A 13445-nucleotide genomic window follows, 5' to 3' on the forward strand; every position below is an offset into this window, starting at 1 on the left:
TGTCATGTACTTCCTTCTACTTCTCCTCTTATTTATTTTTTCCTTGGAGAATCTTTCTTCTCTTTTCTTCTTTCTTTAACATCGAGAACAATCCTATCCACTTCATTTTTATAATCACTTTTATATTCTAAAAATCTTTCCTTCACTAACTTTGGTGTAACCTCACTTCCATACTTTTTCTCTATGTCCATTAGAAAATTATGATCCAAGTAACTAATTGATGAAAGCATACAATTTTTATATTTATAATCCAAATTCACTGGTTTAATTCCAATTCTCTAGCATGTAACTTTCTCAGGCACATCTTCAGGATAAAGCTTGGTACAAATAACTTATCCATACTCCTTGATCTTCTTAAATTCCTTTTTTCTTTTTCCCCAAATCTTACGAGGATTTAACATCTTAATCTCTTCCTTAGCTTTGAACTTAAAAATCTCTTTAAGTTCATCAAGTGTTTTCCTAGACTTTCTGAGTATTCATTTTCTTTGTTAGATCTCCAAATGTCATCTTATCCTTCTCATAGTCTTTATAAAGAGGAATGAAGTTCAATGCTAGTTTTTGAAATCTCCTAATGATTCTTTTATCATATTCTCGCTGTACTTTGTCATAGGGAATATCGTAAGCTAGTTATCGTAAATAACAAATGGATATAATACCATTTTCCGATAGTTATATATCAGGAGAATTTTTGAATGCTTCTCTTGCTATTTCTTTTTTTCGTCTTTTCCTTAAAAAATCTATAACTTTATTCCTCTTATATAGCATCCCTTATTATGAAACTTCTTCTTTTTTTCGGCCTAGTTCTCTCTTCCTACGCTGACCCTCTCTACCGCCTCTTCCTTCCGGACCTCCAGGATCCACCTCATCCACTCATAGAAGACCTTCTTTGCCATCCCCTTTTCTCCAGACTCCACCGTGTCGCTCAGCTCTCCTCCCTCAAGTTTTTTTTTCCCCATGGCAACATCCATAGGGCTGCCCATTCCAGAGGTTCTTCTATTGCCGCTTCCATATACATCAATGCTCTCAACCAGAACTCTCCTCCGACTTCCCGTATCTCTCCTCTCCAATCTCTTGCGGTTCAGGTTGCTGCCCTTCTCCATGATATTGGCCATGGCCCCTACTCTCATGTCTTCCAACGAGCCTATTCCTCCCATTGCCCTCCCCTCAAACCCTGGTCTCATGAGCTTCAGTCTACTCGAATTGCATGCCATCTTTTTAACGAGCTTCGTCTTGTTTCTAAGTACAACCTCCCTAACGACTTTTTGTATGCCGTCTGTGATATGATCCTAGGAATCTCCCCGAGGCGGCATGCTCGCAAATACGGTGCATCTTCTCATTTCAGCTCTTATGTTATTTTCACCATTGTCAATGGTGATCTTCAAGATTCTCTAGATGTGGACAAGTTCGACTACATGAGACGGGATTCTCGAATGTGCTGCCACCCCTCCTATGCTCGCATTGTTGACAACGCCGTTTGTGAAATCATCCTTAACTCGCGTATTCTCAACGATCGTATTGTTTACTCCTCTCGTGCAGCACCTGCTCTTGCAGTTTTTGCCCATTGTGTTTACCTCAATTACCGCTACCTTTACTATCATCCCCATGCCCATGGTCTTAACCTACTGATCCACCGCATCTTCGAAGAACTCATACCCCGGCACCCTCATCTTTTCAACCTTCGAGATCTCCATGCCTTTTTGGCTCTTGATGACAACCTCCTTGATGGTTTCTCCGACATCCATCCAGACCTACAGTCCCTTATTGGAAGGTTCCATGCCAGGATTCCTTACCTCTTTCTTGCTTACAGAGACCTTCCCGACTCTTCTGCCCTTAATAATGCCAAACAAGCCTTCCTCCATGCTCTCCGAGATTCCCCTTACATTCAACCATACGACTACGTTCTTGATTCTTGCCACTTCGCTCATATTATTAGAAATCCTCTGCACACAAATATCTTACGCCGTGTTGTTTTTTATGACCTTTCCGACCCCGAGGAGTCCTTCTTTCTCTTCCAACCCTACCTTCAGGACCTTCTAAATTCCTCTCCCTCCGAGCTCTTTTTCTCATCTAAAGAAATCTATTACTCTTTTGCTGTTCCCTTCCATGAGACTTGTATTCAACTTAGGCTCTATTGTACGTCACAAGATCCTAAAAAATCTGCCCTCCTTCTTGAAATTTTCAACCACGCTCTTCCTCTTGATTAAATCCTAATCTGATTTCTGCCTTCTTTTCTCAAGCTACTTCCTTTAAACTTATCTTTATAATTAATTAATTTTCAAATATCTCCATTTTTTTAACCCCATCAAGAACATGAACTCTCACGAAACTCCAGAAACAATTTGGAATTCACTATACCACATTCCAGAGAGTACTGAAAAAAAAATACATCAGGTCAAGGATCTATACAACCGATTTATTTCACCTATGTCCACTTTGTTCCCTTCTCTCATATTTCTTATTTTTTCGGAAGGAAAGGTCAGTGGAAACCTTTTTCTCCGATTCTTGGTATTTATTCTTCCTCTCTCTTACTTATCAATTCACCACTTCAGTTTGTTTTTTACCACCAAAAAATTGGAAGACAAATCTCCTAACGTGTTTCATTCTTTCCTTAAGATTCTCTTTCTTTCACTCTCCATAATTTTTACTCTTTCAATTATTTTATTTCCTATTAGAAGTTTGAGTAATAACAATCTGAAGAAAGCAGCCACCCTTTTCCTTCCTCGTGCCGTATTATCGACCTATTTGCTGTCTATCTCTTGTAGTCTTGAGTTGATGTCGTTCATAGATACTGAACAAGATGCTTTACTTGACCTAGCAATATTTATATGCATCATAACAAGCGGAGTAATTTTCAGCAAATTTGAGAAGATCCATCTCTTTTTGTTTGTGGTCTCTTCTTTCATTCTTATTCCATTAAGATCGTTGAAAGAAAAACACAAACCCTCTCCAAAAAGTACTGAAGTTACACTATGGAGACAAGCTTTATTTGCTCTAATTCTTCTCATCATTATAACCACCTATATATTCTCAGCATATCTATGCATGTTCAATCCTTGTGCCCAAGAAAGTATTCCTTCTTAGTTGGCAATAAATGATGAGACTTAATATATCTTGGAGGCATAAATCTATTTTACTTGCTAATATAGCTCTCAATTTTCCACTTACGTCTATTATAAGCTTACAGAAATATATCCAAATAACTAGAAAATGGCTAGGTGTTGTTGGCAATTAATTACCCTAAGATAAGGCAAATCAATAATATTAGAATGTTTGATAGAGCTATGGATTAATATACTTGTTGGTTTAAAATTTATTTAGATACGAGTCCTTAGAAACATTCAATAGTTTTGGTTTCTAAATTTTCCAAGGAATTCCGGGTCTTTCCTATTCATATACTTCCATACGAAAAACATTTTCGGTACTCTTCTTTTTCACTTCTTACAGTAGAGTATTTTTATATATCTTTTTATCTCCGTCTTCTAATACAGCTAACGAACTCATTATTTCTTATATAGAATCGGAGCATCTTCTCTTCCCACTCTCCGCAATTCCGAATTCCTATTCTCTTCCCCGCAACAATCTCAAAATCTTCAACTTCCCGACCCTCCTCTAGCCATATTCTTGAACTATCTCCGATCCACTCTTTATTAATTTCTTTCCGTGTTATTCCCATTGCAATACACAGCTTCGATGGACCGTTTCCGATATCTCGTTCCTTGATTCCTCCGCCTCGAAGTTTTTTCATTTCTGAAATTCCGCACAATGGTTCCAGAGCCCGTATTAGCACTCCGGCTCCTGCTTCTATGGATGAAATGTTGAAGCATTCATATTTTCCATATATTCTGTACACATAGCATGTTCCTGCTTTCATATACATTGCAGAGTTTCGTTCTGTTTTACGCCCTCCGTATCCATGGCATGCTTTGTCTTCCTGCCCTATATATGCTTCGGTTTCAACTATCATTCCTTTCATTGTCTTTCCATTTATCCTCCTGCATAGTATTTTACCAAGAAGCTTTTTTGCAAGCTCAGCACAAGGAACATCCATTTCCATCTCTACAGCCCCAATCTATGGATCTTATAATTATAGGGTACTCCGAATCTTACACAAGCCTTCTTGGGCTTTTAAAACAAAGTAAACTTGCTAATGTTGTCTTAATATCAGACTACATCTTTTAAAGATCCAAATATCTTTGGCTCAAAGGTTTTTAATAATGTCCTTGTATATTTCCTGTTTTTTCAAACTATCTTTTCTAACACTCCTCGATGGTGTTTAGCATATTTTTCCCGCAGTAGATATTATGGATTTACTTCTGCTTTTGATCATTTTGTGTATAGTATTAGCCTGGTCCAATTCATTACTACGGCTTACTCAACGTCATCAATCCCTGGCCTTCCCAGTTGCGACAGGAGCACCTGATCTTTAAATAATTTCTCAAGTTCTTCCCATCCAACCCACTCGGAATCGCTTTCTCTTTTTAGATCATTCCCTCGGAGATCAATTTTCTCCAGCATCTCATGATCGAAGAGTCTTTCAACAATCTTTCTACTTAGTCTCTGTATCTTATTATCTCTCATATCAAGCTTCTCAAGATAGTGCATCCTGCATATTACTTCTGGTATCTCTTCAAACAAATTATTTCGGAGATAAAGTTTTCCAAGGTTTAAGAACTTTCTAAATGTGTTGGGTAAAGTGCGTAGCTTGTTGCATTCTGCATGCAATTCATGAAGACTTAGCATCTTCTCCATGTTAACAGACAATCTCCGAAGATTGTTGTTATTTATTTTTAATCGGAAGAGGGACCGTAGATTCCCAATTTCCATAGGTAACCAGGTTATGTTATTGTTGCTTACATCTAGATCCCAAAGTTGAAGCAATTTTCCGATTTCCTTGGGAAGAAACGTAATTTTGTTGTCATTAACATAGAGTTTTCCTAGTCGTTGGAGGTTACCTATTCTCGAAGGAAGTTTATGTATTTTGTTTCTCTGAAGGTTGATTTCAGTTATATGTGAGGAGTATGGTACATTAAAGATCTCGTCAGGAATACTAGTAAGTCCTTGATTTGAATAGTCAAATTTTCTTATTATTCCAGTATGCTTAGCTAATGAATCTCTTTGTTGGGACGATTCATCATCGCACCTAATAAATATTCCTGCAACCATGATCGTAATAATCATTTTAGGGTTTGCATTCATCCCAGGAATACAATTCTCTTTGGAAATGACATGAGTTAATGAAAATCGAGAGTATTACGCCATATCAATCTTCAAGCAATTGAATTCGATACGTCAACATAGAGAACCTTATTTTTCCTGCAACCGGTCTTATGGTGCAAGAAAACCAAAGAACATGGAAGAAGTACAATAAGATCGTTTATAATTGAATTGATTATTTTGTGTTCCTCTTTGGGGTTAGAAACAGAATGAAACTTTACAAAAGGTAAAAGATTGACGGGTTAGATTAAATAATCTGGCTTCCGTCATTCTGCATCTCTGTTTAAATTGTTTTCATATGAAATTCCGTAAACAGATATTTTTCTTCTGTCATTTGTAGATTTCTGCTTTTTACTAGGAAGGATTATTCCCGTGGTAGACATATGTCTCATGTTCTTACTTGCGGGGAGAATACTCTGTTGTACTCCATTTCGGCTGTCATGAATCTTATTAAGTTCTGGAGACACATCCTTGAGCTTGAGATAAGAATGATTTGCTAATGACCTGGCGTCTGGCCTTATAAGATGGCTGGGTTGAAGTGCCTTTAGCAGAAACTCTATAAGCATATCATCGTCGTCTTGGGAGTTACATTTTGACCTGATAATCTTCTTCATGTCTTCTAGTGTAAAGTTAGATGCTGGCCCTATAAATCTGTATCCGTTTTCCTTTTCAAAAAAGATGTTTGAATTTTTCCCATGCTCTATCATAAACATAGGTAAGGAGCCAAAAAGACCATAGATTCTTCCCATTTGGTCCATGTTATCTTTTCCTGGAAACAATGGATGTCCAACATACAGTTCATATCCTATGCAACCTAGGGACCATATATCGCAGCTTGATCCATATGGAATCCCAAGAATCACTTCAGGAGCCCGGTAATATCTTGATTGGACATAGAAGTGCGATCCTTGGGGGGAGGTTACTGCAGATCCAAAATCGATAATCTTTATCTTGAAGGTTTCGTAATCGGCTATGAGGATGTTTTCTGGCTTCAAGTCACAATGAATGATCCCTAGCATTGAGAGCTGGATCATCCCTTCAAGTACTTGCTGAAGTATAGTTCTAAGGGTGATATGGTCAAAGCCCTTGAATCTTGTCATTTTTAAAAATGTATATAGGTTTTTGCCAAGTAACTCCTCTACAATACACAAATGTTGTTTATACATGAAGACATCCTTAATCGAAACAAATCTATCGTTTAGGTTATTATAAAGCAGTTTGTGGAGAATTCGGACCTCGTTCATTTCGTAGTTGTAGTATTTCGGCTGATTTTTGACCACCTTGATAGCAACTTCTTCACCTTCAGGTCCTACGCACCTAACAACCTGTCCAAAAGTTCCAGTTCCCAGCATATCTATGACCATATATCTCTGGGCTTTGTTTTTCGACAAATAATCTCCTCGAGACATTACAAGATCAAACTCTACATTGTCTGAGGAGAGGCCTACCTTTTCAGATGGAAAGGTCAAAACTTTTTTGTTCATCTCCTAGGAAAAAAGGATAATTTCAAGAAATTTTATATGCTTAATTATTTTTAATTGTAATACTATGAGAATATTGATAGAAAATGATTTTTATAGTTTTGAGATCGCGGGTTTTTTCCTCAGACATTGGCAAGACCCTCGGTTCGTAGGTTGCTTTTATTAAGTATGAGGGCTATCCATAAAGTAAGGGAAGGCCTAGTCAAACTCTTTACAGTTCCTGCACATTATTTCTATGCATTCGTCTGAATTAAACTTGATTGGGCATACCAGGCTCTCTATTTCCTCGGAAGTGACATTAAGGCACCCCTTTCTAGAATTCTTGGCCTTTTCCATGGCCAAAGATAGTTTCTCAAACATCTTGGGACAAAATATCGAAGTGCTTTTAGACTTAAAAGTAAAAAATTTACCCCCGTGTTCCTTACGCAGGAGGCCTCTATCGATGACGTTCATACGGAGATAGAGAGATTGCTAGATTGGAAACCCAAACGATTGCAATTCTAAGTCTCGTGTCTTTCGTGGCATGAGCACCCTCTTTCGTTTGCAGGAGGCGTTATTTTTGGAAACAGCCCAAGGGGCTTTGTACAGTAAGGTTTTGCTTTCAGCTCGCTGTTTTACATGTTTTCTTCAGAACTTGGAGCCTATCAAGACAAGGAGTTTAATGAGATCCTTCACAAGAACTACCCTTTTTAGGGAAAAACCCAGAACTCATATAAAAGGATTCCGACTCGGTAATGTACTTAATCTTGTAAGTTCCGGGGCTCAACTGTATCTTTAGATCCTGCTTCAAGTATCCTGTTATGGGTGGCTTCTTACAAGTTCTTGGCAAAAAAGGCCCTTCTTTTATCATACCTTTGCAGAGAGTTAGTGTCTCAAATTTCTCTACATAATCGCTCCATTTTTCACTGTCCTTGAGTCCTACAACTCCTACCTCAATCGTATTGTTGGATTTTTTGAAGTAATAGATGGTTTCGTTTCCATCAAATTCATTCGCTCCATTGAGCGAGTTAAGCAACTGATTATTTTCACTCAGAGCTATAGCTTGCTTTTCTATTTTAGAAATCATTTTCTTTATGTTGTAAAGTTTATATCCTTTACAATCAGTGAGTTCTCTAATTCTGTCTTCAAAAGTATATCCATCGACGTTCTTTTTCATAAACTCAAGGCACAAGTTCTTGACCTCAAGATACCTGGAAGTTTCGTTTTGTCTCCCCCTCTGATCGTTTACAAATGAATCGGCTACATCCAGTTTTTTGATCTCCAGAAGTCTTTCGTATATTATAATAACAAATCTGAAAATGCAAAGAAGAGGGAAGTCAGAAACAAAGGAAAATTCCTTTTCCTCAAGCTTCTTGAAAACAGATTCTAGTGCCGAATTCACATTAGACACAAGTATCTTCTTTCCCTCTGCCTGGTTGGCTTTTATGTAAGCCTTGCAGATATCCATAACATCCAACACTACTTCTTGGTCATTTATCATGGCCTTCAGTCCCTTCTCTCCCGTCTCTACAATATTCTTTGTAGTGAAAATGCTTTTCTCCGACGATTTATACGATGGTCCTGTAACATCCAGCGCTTTGTGATAATTCCTTTCTATGACCTCTCTCCATATCTTTTTCTTTTCTTTCATGCAAAGTCTAAGCTTCTTGTTCACCATATAAAGTCTTTTAATTACAATCGGTATTGCTATGTGTGGCTTCATCAAAATTCCTTCGAGTATTTCCTGTGCAGATTTGCCATAGATGCTCTTCAAAATTTCCTTAATAATTCCTGGAGACATTTTTATATCTCTCATGCTAATTTCCGAGTCTTTGTTTGAGCTGATTATTTGCTCCAAAGCATTTATGAAATATTGAGTTCTTTCGACAGCCAAGTCTGCTTCTGATCTTTCGTCTTCGATCCTAAACAATGCCTCTTCATGCACATTTCGCTTCAAAAACACATAGTTTGAATCTTCCGATTCGAAGGTTGGGCACCCTATGCATGTGAAATTCAATACCTCCCTAGCTATAGGATCCTGTCTTTCACTCTTTATCTTTTCTGGAAGAATTCTGTAGGATCCTTCTTTTTTGTACTTTTCAAGGCTCCTCGGTGTTTCTCTTAAAGGTTCTTTGTAGTTTATAAATGCCTTGAATCCTCTTATGAGTTCTTCATTTTTCAAAAGAGGTGCTACTAATTCCAAAAGATCTTTTTCATTAATGAATTTCTGATTAAAGTAGTTAATGCATTTTAAAAAATCATCGAGAAGATTCTTACTTTTCAAAAGCTCCTTGATCCGGTGAAGAATATTTTTTTCATCATACAGCATATGTCTCCTAGACGGGACAAAATTTCTCTCAAAATCCTCGCATAAATCAGGACTCTCCCACAAAAGACTGTTGACTTCTGCCTTCATTTTCTCAAATAGTCCATTTTTCACTTGATGAGATTGAAGAATCTCCACAAAAGACCTGTAAATGCTTGGATTATGTGAGTAGCGTTTTTTCACCTTCTGGATAAAATCTTGTGCTTGTCTTGCCTTCATCCTTTCAAACTCCTCTGTTCTCCTTTGGTCATAGGGTGCATACTTTCCTTCCTGCCCAGACATCTTCATAGATGAATGCATAACAAGGGGTTGACTTCCATAACTTTGATGAATCCCGTGATGGGGACTTATATACGAAGGTCCATTGATTCCTGGCTGTGGATGGCCCATTCTTCCTGAAGATCCATATAATCCTCCTCTGTATTGCGAAGAAGATCCTATCCCCTGCATTTGTCTATCTGATGGCCGAGCAACTGTCCCTACCGAAGGATTTCCATAAAACTTCAGGTGTACGGGTAAGTAATCATTAAATATCTCGATGAGATGGGGCTTATCTCTGAATAGAACCCTGACAGCTCTGCAAACTTCTTCCGCATCAATCTTTCCAAATTTAAAATCTCTCATTGTTTCCAGAAAGTTGTCATAAGTCACCATGTCATTTGCATATTCCTCTTTGATTTTGTTTAGGAACATCATTGCATCGCTCAGGTCTGCATCTTCGTGCGAGGTCCTTGGAGGAGACGACCCTGTAATTCCCCTGGAGACAACCCCCTGATCTAAACCAGAATCTCGGCTTTTGATTCCCATACTAGAAGCCATGTGCCCTCCATCGGAATAGTATCCCCTCATTCCACCCCTCATATCTCCTTGATTTCCATATCTTGGTATACCCTCATCCGGATAATACCTTTTTCTTACATGCCCACCGTCCTGCCATGATTCACTTTCTTGATTACTGAGATTTTTCTCATAGTCTCTTGGCATAAGGGGTGCTTTTTTCCGCCAATTTGTTTTAACTTTCTACATATCAGGTCTTCAAGTATGTTTAGGCCTTCAACAGAACAATAAAGGATAAGAATACATATGTTATAAGTCTTGTTTAATAGAAAATACTAGTTTGTTTGGCGTACTCGTGAGATAGATTCCCTACAAGTGTCAAAAATCCTCCATCATCGCAATTAAATGAATAAATTACATTTACAAAAGGGTTAATATTATATTTAAGGTTCTGCTTTGTTCTTTATTTATTTTATACTCAATTGTATTAATGGAGAAATTCTACCACGACATCTTCGTACCGCTGATTCCCTTCTTTGCTTAGGAACAGGTGTTCAAAGCATTTCCTACAAATAAATTTTTTCTTCTCTGGAAGAATAGGATCATTAGCTATCTTTAGTACCGCATTATTTTTTAGGCAGCATTTACACAACTGTGCTCTTCCATGGAGATGTTTTACAGACACATATGACCCCATTCTTCTTTGCGAAAAGAACATTCTTGTGATCCGGATTGAATTCAGAAATCTCCCGTCATGAAAATAGATTTCCTTTGATATATCCTTTATGCATTTATCAGCCTTAAAATCCCATTTTTTAATATCAAATATCTTCAATTGAAACATCATGGTGGCAAACTTTATAGAACTTTCGTCAATATTTTTCAAGTAAATTGTCTTTTCTATCACAAAAAACACTTTGCTTGTCAGATTATTACTCCCAGTGAGTAGAGCTGCCAAATCCGAAAGAAGAGCCTCACCAGACATAGTGAATATTGCTATTACCTCTTCACCCAAAAAACATTGGGCCTCGTAGTAAATATTTTCAGGGTTGTCCGTTTCTGTGAACGAACGATTGCATTCTCCAACTACAGAAGTATCTTCATATACATATTCCTTACCAAATCCCTCTATAAACTCTTTAGGATACAATATCTTGTGGTTGGTAGAAAAAGTTCGATCCCATGGAATTGAATATATTCTCTCGGTTACAATCAAATTGTATGCTTTCTTACTGGAGATTTTCCCTCGTTCCTTCCATTCTTTTGGAAATACTTCCAGTGCTCTTCGAATTCTATCCATATAATTTTTCTCCATTAACAGGGCCTTCCACCGAATGATTGTAAAGGCTGTCAACCACGATGATCTCTATGTAGACGGCCAGTTCCAAAACTTAGAGGATCTAAAATCCAAGATATACCAAAGATATGGCATCCCCATAAACTCACAGCACATAATATTTAATGGCAAGTTTTATGTTTTAGGAATATTCAATGCTCCATTGGAAACTTCCTCAGACACATATTCTAACCCTCTTGGATACTTTGGACTTCCAGACAGTCTTTTCAACAATCTTGCATCCGACGGTATAACACCCAGTGAAATTAGGGCATTCGCCTTTCCCCATAAAGAGGACTTAAATGATGAAGAAAGCCCGAGCCTATCCGAAGTTTTAGATATAAAAACTGTTGCAAAGCGGATTCTTGAAGTTCAATACAATGAAATTCATGGAATATCGGAGAGTTTAAACGAAGAAGAAAAGGCTGCAATTGTAAAAAACCCTGGCGAATATGTTGAGCTAGTTTTGAAGCACACTGGTGGTCTCCCTTTTCTTTAGTTCTAAATACTAGGATTCTCTATTGACAATATTGCAAAAGACACAACTGCATCGTACGATAATCCTCCAGGAATATTAGGCTGTAGAAAGCCCTCTGGTAAATAAATTTCCTTCATAGACTTTTCTATTATTCTTGGAAGTTCTTCTGGATCAAAGTAATCATTAGCAATACCAGTTTTTTGTGTCTTGGCCTCGCTTTTCTCGTCCAAGCTCCCGATTTGCCTTTTTCTCGCTGGAAGTATGTTCTTTCCCTTATTAGGGCCAACCTTTGGAACAGGATTGAGAATAGAATTATGTCCCATTTCTTGAATCTCTCTTATTCTCTCTTTTACAAGAGATTCGGTTTTGAAGCTCAAAATCTCAAACACAAGCTCTTCAAATCTTTCAAGATAATTGTTATATTTGACAACATCCCCATCAAACTCCTCTTCTTCTCTCCCAAAGACCCTTAGAAGAGTCCTCCTGATCTTGCATTCCTTTTCAACAATTATATCCTCAAAAGTTGGCTTAATATAGTTTATCTTTCTTAGTACCGTTCCGCATTCAGGGCAAGGTGCCTGTCCCCTACTAAATATCCTAAGCATACAGGATTCGCACATCTTATGAAAGCAAGGACCTATGTATATCACTATATCCGGATTCAAATAGATATCGCTCTTACATACAGGACATCTCCTTTCTTCCATTCAGGGTGGAGGAAAGAGAAATTTATTTGATATAAGAATAGACATATTGATAGTGCAATATAATTTTATTCAAGCTCCATATTCCTCAGTTCTTATCTTTTCAAGGAGAAGATTATCTCCCATCCCAGACCTTCTAACCGCCCCGCTTATGTCGTAAATGGTTGTCTCCCCTGTCACCTGGCCATATTGATCCAGCGTAGCTAACACAATCTGAACTGATCCCTTGTCGGATGATGGAATCGGCGTCTTTCCTAATGAGCAAATTCTTCGTTCAAAAGCCATTTTAGGGTTCGGTATTTTTATATTTTAAATAATTCCAAGTAGATAGAACATATTTTACAAGACACTATGTAATCATCTTTTTGTACCCATTTCGCTAGATATCATGCAGAAGTCCATCTTCAATGAAGTTCCCCCAACCAAAAACCCATCGACCTCCTCAACATCAAGAACGGACTGGCAATTCAACATTGAAACCGAACCTCCATATATTACACGCCCTTCGAAACCCACGCTTTCTCCCCACTTCTTAACATTGGAAACTACTTCCCTAATTTGGTCATTTGTAGGAATTTTCCCTGTTCCTATGGCCCATACAGGTTCATATGCAATATCAATTCCATCTCCCTTGACATCCTCTCCTAACGAAAGGAGTTGATCTTTTATCACATCCAAATATTTTCCTTGTTTTCTGCACTTTTCTTCCTCTCCTATGCATAGAATAACTTTCAGTCCTTGGCTTCGGGCATTTCTGATCTTCTTTGCTATAACTTCAGATGTCTCTCCAAACCATCTACGTCTCTCGGAGTGTCCAATTATTACATATTCAGCTCCCATTTCTTTTATCATTGAAGCAGAGACTTCCCCCGTATATGGGCCTCCCTCAAACTGACTACAATCTTGTGCTCCAACCTTTATATATTCAGGAAACATTTTCTTTGCAAAATAAATATAAGGAAAAGGTACGGCAATAAATGTATCGTTACCTGAAAAGAAGTTCTGCCGGAAGTTCTTGGCTATCTCTAAGGTCTTTAGTGATGGGTTCATCTTCCAATTTCCTCCAAGTAGTTTATTTTTCTTCATTTCTGGGTCCTGGAGAATAAACAATTTCGAACAAATTATAAACGTATGTCAATAAGACGTGTAT

General features: G+C 37.8%; 12 protein-coding genes and 1 non-coding gene across 13 annotated transcripts; 4 read left to right on the forward strand and 9 right to left on the reverse strand.

The window, feature by feature from the left end:
- Window positions 1–773: 773 nt before the first annotated feature.
- On the forward strand, window positions 774–2204 carry Eint_110010 (phosphohydrolase-like protein; the record flags this gene model as incomplete). Its single annotated transcript, XM_003073817.1, has 1 exon — window positions 774–2204. One exon carries the CDS (start codon window positions 774–776, stop codon window positions 2202–2204), a length of 1431 nt encoding a protein of 476 aa, XP_003073863.1.
- Window positions 2205–2310: 106 nt separating this feature from the next.
- On the forward strand, window positions 2311–3081 carry Eint_110020 (uncharacterized protein; the record flags this gene model as incomplete). The annotated part of the gene is made up of 1 exon (XM_003073818.1): window positions 2311–3081. One exon carries the CDS (start codon window positions 2311–2313, stop codon window positions 3079–3081), a length of 771 nt encoding a protein of 256 aa, XP_003073864.1.
- Window positions 3082–3466: 385 nt separating this feature from the next.
- On the reverse strand, window positions 3467–4054 carry Eint_110030 (3-methyladenine DNA glycosylase; the record flags this gene model as incomplete). The annotated part of the gene is made up of 1 exon (XM_003073819.1): window positions 3467–4054. The coding sequence occupies one exon, from the start codon at window positions 4052–4054 to the stop codon at window positions 3467–3469; it is 588 nt and encodes a 195-aa protein (XP_003073865.1).
- A 314-nt stretch (window positions 4055–4368) lies between these two features.
- Window positions 4369–5178, reverse strand: Eint_110040 (leucine-rich RAS suppressor protein; the record flags this gene model as incomplete). The annotated part of the gene is made up of 1 exon (XM_003073820.2): window positions 4369–5178. One exon carries the CDS (start codon window positions 5176–5178, stop codon window positions 4369–4371), a length of 810 nt encoding a protein of 269 aa, XP_003073866.2.
- Window positions 5179–5480: 302 nt separating this feature from the next.
- Window positions 5481–6698, reverse strand: Eint_110050 (Ser/Thr protein kinase; the record flags this gene model as incomplete). Its single annotated transcript, XM_003073821.1, has 1 exon — window positions 5481–6698. One exon carries the CDS (start codon window positions 6696–6698, stop codon window positions 5481–5483), a length of 1218 nt encoding a protein of 405 aa, XP_003073867.1.
- Window positions 6699–6893: 195 nt separating this feature from the next.
- On the reverse strand, window positions 6894–7055 carry Eint_110055 (uncharacterized protein; the record flags this gene model as incomplete). Its single annotated transcript, XM_009163644.1, has 1 exon — window positions 6894–7055. One exon carries the CDS (start codon window positions 7053–7055, stop codon window positions 6894–6896), a length of 162 nt encoding a protein of 53 aa, XP_009161908.1.
- Window positions 7056–7113: 58 nt separating this feature from the next.
- On the forward strand, window positions 7114–7231 carry Eint_110057. The gene has a single exon (XR_002670152.1). It is a non-coding gene; the product is annotated as a miscellaneous RNA (non-coding RNA).
- A 122-nt stretch (window positions 7232–7353) lies between these two features.
- Window positions 7354–9984, reverse strand: Eint_110060 (histone deacetylase complex protein Sin3; the record flags this gene model as incomplete). The annotated part of the gene is made up of 1 exon (XM_003073822.1): window positions 7354–9984. One exon carries the CDS (start codon window positions 9982–9984, stop codon window positions 7354–7356), a length of 2631 nt encoding a protein of 876 aa, XP_003073868.1.
- Window positions 9985–10264: 280 nt separating this feature from the next.
- Eint_110070 (uncharacterized protein) lies at window positions 10265–11092 on the reverse strand (the record flags this gene model as incomplete). The annotated part of the gene is made up of 1 exon (XM_003073823.1): window positions 10265–11092. The coding sequence occupies one exon, from the start codon at window positions 11090–11092 to the stop codon at window positions 10265–10267; it is 828 nt and encodes a 275-aa protein (XP_003073869.1).
- A 19-nt stretch (window positions 11093–11111) lies between these two features.
- On the forward strand, window positions 11112–11612 carry Eint_110080 (uncharacterized protein; the record flags this gene model as incomplete). Its single annotated transcript, XM_003073824.1, has 1 exon — window positions 11112–11612. The coding sequence occupies one exon, from the start codon at window positions 11112–11114 to the stop codon at window positions 11610–11612; it is 501 nt and encodes a 166-aa protein (XP_003073870.1).
- A 2-nt stretch (window positions 11613–11614) lies between these two features.
- Window positions 11615–12298, reverse strand: Eint_110090 (RNA polymerase II transcription initiation/nucleotide excision repair factor TFIIH subunit TFB3; the record flags this gene model as incomplete). Its single annotated transcript, XM_003073825.1, has 1 exon — window positions 11615–12298. One exon carries the CDS (start codon window positions 12296–12298, stop codon window positions 11615–11617), a length of 684 nt encoding a protein of 227 aa, XP_003073871.1.
- Window positions 12299–12367: 69 nt separating this feature from the next.
- On the reverse strand, window positions 12368–12580 carry Eint_110095 (Ribosomal protein S21e; the record flags this gene model as incomplete). Its single annotated transcript, XM_009163645.1, has 1 exon — window positions 12368–12580. The coding sequence occupies one exon, from the start codon at window positions 12578–12580 to the stop codon at window positions 12368–12370; it is 213 nt and encodes a 70-aa protein (XP_009161909.1).
- Window positions 12581–12652: 72 nt separating this feature from the next.
- On the reverse strand, window positions 12653–13381 carry Eint_110100 (triosephosphate isomerase; the record flags this gene model as incomplete). Its single annotated transcript, XM_003073826.1, has 1 exon — window positions 12653–13381. The coding sequence occupies one exon, from the start codon at window positions 13379–13381 to the stop codon at window positions 12653–12655; it is 729 nt and encodes a 242-aa protein (XP_003073872.1).
- Window positions 13382–13445: the final 64 nt, after the last annotated feature.

The sequence above is a fragment of the Encephalitozoon intestinalis genome, chromosome XI (genome assembly GCF_000146465.1).
Source record: "Encephalitozoon intestinalis ATCC 50506 chromosome XI, complete sequence".
NCBI classification, from domain to species: Eukaryota; Fungi; Microsporidia; family Unikaryonidae; genus Encephalitozoon; species Encephalitozoon intestinalis.